General features: G+C 44.7%; 1 protein-coding gene across 1 annotated transcript; it reads left to right on the top strand.

Moving 5' to 3' along the window:
- The first annotated feature begins 822 nt into the window (after positions 1 to 822).
- On the top strand, positions 823 to 2,840 carry Smcp (sperm mitochondria associated cysteine rich protein). The gene is made up of 2 exons (XM_051199499.1): positions 823 to 983; positions 2,150 to 2,840. The coding sequence occupies exon 2, from the start codon at positions 2,169 to 2,171 to the stop codon at positions 2,556 to 2,558; it is 390 nt and encodes a 129-aa protein (XP_051055456.1). The 5' UTR covers positions 823 to 983; positions 2,150 to 2,168; the 3' UTR covers positions 2,559 to 2,840.
- Positions 2,841 to 4,144: the final 1,304 nt, after the last annotated feature.

Genomic DNA, 4,144 nt, shown 5'->3' with positions numbered 1-4,144 from the left:
ATTTATCCCCAGAGCCTTGCAAATATCTAGAAGCCTTATTCTTAAAGCTTCACAGGCTCATCTTGGTAACGGCTGAGGTCCCCCCCACAAGTTAGGCCTCTTTCTGGCTCCTCAGAGCCATTGAAACCTCCACTGTTGGCCCTAAGATGAAGGTGGTTACAAAAGGCTTCCAGGTTTTCAGGAATAGTGAAGAAGCCAGCTGGGCTAGGAAAGCGGAAATAGCCACAGCCAGCTGCTTGGGTGGAGTGGGAAGAAAAGCTATCCTGGAAAACTAATCAGCTTTTAGCAGTTGAAATATTTAGAAACAGGCTGTGGGGAGAAGAGATGGGCAGGTGTGTCCAGGAAGCAAAACAGGTTTTCCCAGGTAAGGGACCTGCCAGAAAGGGGTGGGGTTGGGAGTTAAAAGCAAATAATTTTTAATGTGTACATTTCCATGAAGTTGGGAGAAAATACAAGAAATACACATAAAGTTCTGAACCATCCACACAGTTTGAAGATTCTATAATCTATAATCTATAATCTATTAGGTATTTTCAGCACCCACCCTTCACTAAGAGACAGCAAACACCCACCCTCCTCTTTCCTCCTCCCTTCTCTGTTGACTTGCACACACTACTTTGTCAACTTAATGAAAACAGCAGGTGCCAGGACCACCTCAGACCTCCTCCAGGCCAGCTCATTAACCCTCTCCCAACACAAGCATGACACCTGGGCCTGAAGAGGAAGGTAACAGGGAACCCAGGTGACATCATTGTCAGACTGGCAGTGTCATTATATCAGCTGGGTGGTTTCCATCACAAAAGCTGAGTCAGAGGGTGAACTAGGGGAAGAGGGTGAGTCATGGGCCACTGGTAAGAAATGAAAACAGAGCAGCTGAGGCAAGTCTGTTTCCTGGAGATGCCCCTTCTTATAAAAGCCCAGCTGGCCATTGCCTTCTCACAGGATCCACGCTAACAAAGAGCCTGCTCTTCTCTGCATATAAGGTAAGTAAGTCTCTGCGTGCAATGGATTTGAAATTCTTGCCTATTTTTTCACTATGGGAAACTGTACAAAGCCAAAGTCGTGACAGAGTTGATGTAGGATGCTACCTAGAGTTAGAGAACACTAGAATTGCTTGTTTAAACTGTAGCACAGTTTGGGTCTGAAGAGAGATTGTTCAGTCAGCCACTTTGGTAGACAGCTGTGGAATCAGAGATCAGGGCAGAGGAAGGGAGGATCCACTCAGATGTTCACCTAAGATTACAGGAGGACACAGGCTAAGGCTTAGGCCCAGAGAGCGTTCAGAGCTACTTACAGTTCTCACTGGTAGGAACCTCAATATAGAAATTTAATTCATTAAGTGGGTCTGCCAAGCACTTTTCAATCCAGTTTGGAGCTTACCAAACTTGTAGTCTGGCAGAGAAGGTGACACACGTGAAATTGAGATGCCTTGCATAGACAGTGACAGTATAAGAAGTCATGGTGGGAAGGGGGCGTAAGGGGGATGTGTGGCTCGCCGACAGCCCCTTAGAGGTAGCATGCACCGTGAACTGTGGTGGGAGGGTATTTGGTAAGCAGGGATGGAAATGAGGAAAAGCTATAGGAAACTGTGAGAGCATAGACTAGAAAAGGCAAAACCACAGTTGTGGATTAATACACAGCCACCCTGCAAGTCATATTGTGCTTCAGTTCACAAAGAAGTTGGTAGGTTGCTGCCCTTGAACAGCCCTGATCTCCAGATCTCCTGGTGTGTGGATTCACAAGCCACTCAGAAGCCAGCTTTTTTGAGATGTTTTGTTGCTTTTTCTTTTATTATTAATGCTTTTGGTTATCATAAAGGCATAGGTTTTAATGTGAGATTTTCATATGCATATGTCAGTCATTCTACTTGGCTTTTTCCACACCTATCTTGGAACATCTTCAATTAGATATATAACATGACCAAGGGGAATGAGAGTAAGGAAGGAACCCACTGAGATGGACCAGAACAAACTACTCTCTACCCTTTGGCTCATTCTCTTGACATCAAGTTTCACTTCCAAGTATAGAAGTCCTCACAGAGAGAGGCTCTTTCTTTTAAAGGGGCCTGAAATGAAATTTACTTGGCATTAAAGTTACCTTCTCTTTCAACGAATTACTAAGTTGGCTTTTTTTTTTTTTTTGTTTCCAGGACCAAGTGCTATCTAAACATGAGTTCCCACCAGCAGAAGCAGCCTTGCACTGCACCCCCTCAGCTGCAACAGCATCAGGTGAAACAGCCTTGCCAGCCACCACCCCAGGAACCCTGTGGCCCCAAAACCAAGGAGCCTTGCAACCCCAATGTTCCTGAGCCCTGCAACCCCAAGGTTCCAGAGCCCTGCCAGCCTAAGGTTCCAGAGCCCTGCCAACCTAAGGTTCCAGAGCCCTGCCAGCCTAAGGTTCCAGAGCCCTGCCAGCCTAAGGTTCCTGAGCCCTGCCAGCCTAAGGTTCCAGAGCCCTGCCACCCCAAGGCACCTGAGCCTTGCCACCCAGTTGTTCCTGAGCCATGCCCCTCAAATGTCACTCCAGAACCATGCCAGCAGAAGACAAAACAGAAGTAATGTCATCGGCAGCCATGCCTTGAAGACCTAATCACTGGATGCCAAGGCCCCTTTCCACTCTGCTTATTCATCCCATTGCTCTGTGGTTCACATGATGTGACCTTAGGTTTTAATCCCTCCCTCTTTGCACTACCTAAAAAGATGTCTCTCACACTCATTCTCGAGGCCCAAATCTTGGCTAATCTTCCCATGGCTCAGCATTCATGGGGTCGAGGAGGCTGATGGGTAGTGAGAGAAGTGAATTTTCAATGTTCTTCTCAAATTAAATGCCTTTTAACTCCATACCTGGCTGTCTGTGTGTCACTGGGTTATTGAACTGTCCTTGCTTTCTCAGTATGAAGCAGGAAGTAGCACAGCAAAAGCTTGTCAGGAGGTCTATAAGTAAAAGATGCCCAAATTTGTGATTTTATGTATGGGGTGGGAGTGTGTGTGTGTGTGTGTGTGTGTGTGTGTGTGTGTGTGTGTGTGTGTGTTATACTTTGAGGACACATTGGTAGGAGAGTATTCATGGCCACTTGGTATCTATTACTTTGGGAAGCCACAGCAATGACAGGGTTTTCTCTACATTCAAGGATGAGTGGTGCCTGCTCCACCTCATCACTGACTCTGAAGTCTTTGTCCTAAAATTGTCCTTATTCTGTTGAGTTAATTTTCTTAAAACTATTTCAAAGAAGCAGCACTGTGTGTTTCAACGTGCTTATTTGTTCTTTATCCATCTCCGCTCTCTGACATCCACAACATATGAAACACATTCCAACTTCAAACACATATCTACCAAATACACACATGGAAAGGATTTTTACACAGACATTGAGACACATGTACACATGGTTAGATCTCCAAAATCATGCCACATACACTCTGACTGTGTTACTTCAGTCAATCCTCTTTGAGTTCTGCTGTGTGTCCACTGAGAATGGTGCCTAAGAAGAGCCTAAGAAAAATGGTCTTCATACCCTTCCCATGCAAATATCCTTTCCCCTGTCCCCTCTGTCTTCCTCCCTCTTCCATGTCCCATCTCTCTTTTTCATAATGATACACATTATCCCTGTATGTTTTACTTCCCTAAATAAAACTTAAGAGAAAATGCATCAAAAAAAGGGGAGAGGGAGGAAATGTGTAAACAAATTTCATTTGACAGATTAGTGCAGATAAGACAAAAAAAACATAAAGTTGAGTGTGAGCAGGTTAGTATAACAAAATATTGGAGTAAGGGAGTGTCGAAGAGTATCTAGTTCATATTCCAGGTACCTGGCATGGAGTTAAGAGTTCCAAAGATTACCAAGAAATCTCATCTCTGAATTGCTCAACCCAGATGTATGGCCCTTGTCTATGGTTTCCCCTACTGTATCTTTTCCAGATTTCTTTGATGGTCAGAAGGTCTGGTATCATGAAACTGACTACAGAAGGCAAAGGGAGTGTTCAGAAGGGCTGCAGTGATCTCTGGAATATGTGTAACAGGAGGTAGGTAGTATATGTGGTGTACATGTGCTCCAAATTTTTAGGATACTTGAGAAGGAAAAGACAAAAACCAATTGCCAAGGAGTTGCAAATTGGGCAGCTGATAAACTGGCAGAGAGAATGAC

The sequence above is a fragment of the Phodopus roborovskii genome, unplaced genomic scaffold (assembly GCF_943737965.1).
Source record: "Phodopus roborovskii unplaced genomic scaffold, PHOROB, whole genome shotgun sequence".
Lineage (NCBI taxonomy): Eukaryota > Metazoa > Chordata > Mammalia > Rodentia > Cricetidae > Phodopus > Phodopus roborovskii.
This window is presented reverse-complemented; position numbering and strand designations above follow the sequence as displayed.

Bases quoted from the DNA above. Each gene is read 5' to 3' on its own strand.
- Smcp (XM_051199499.1), top strand. From the start codon at position 2,169: ATGAGTTCCCACCAGCAGAAGCAGCCTTGCACTGCACCCCCTCAGCTG.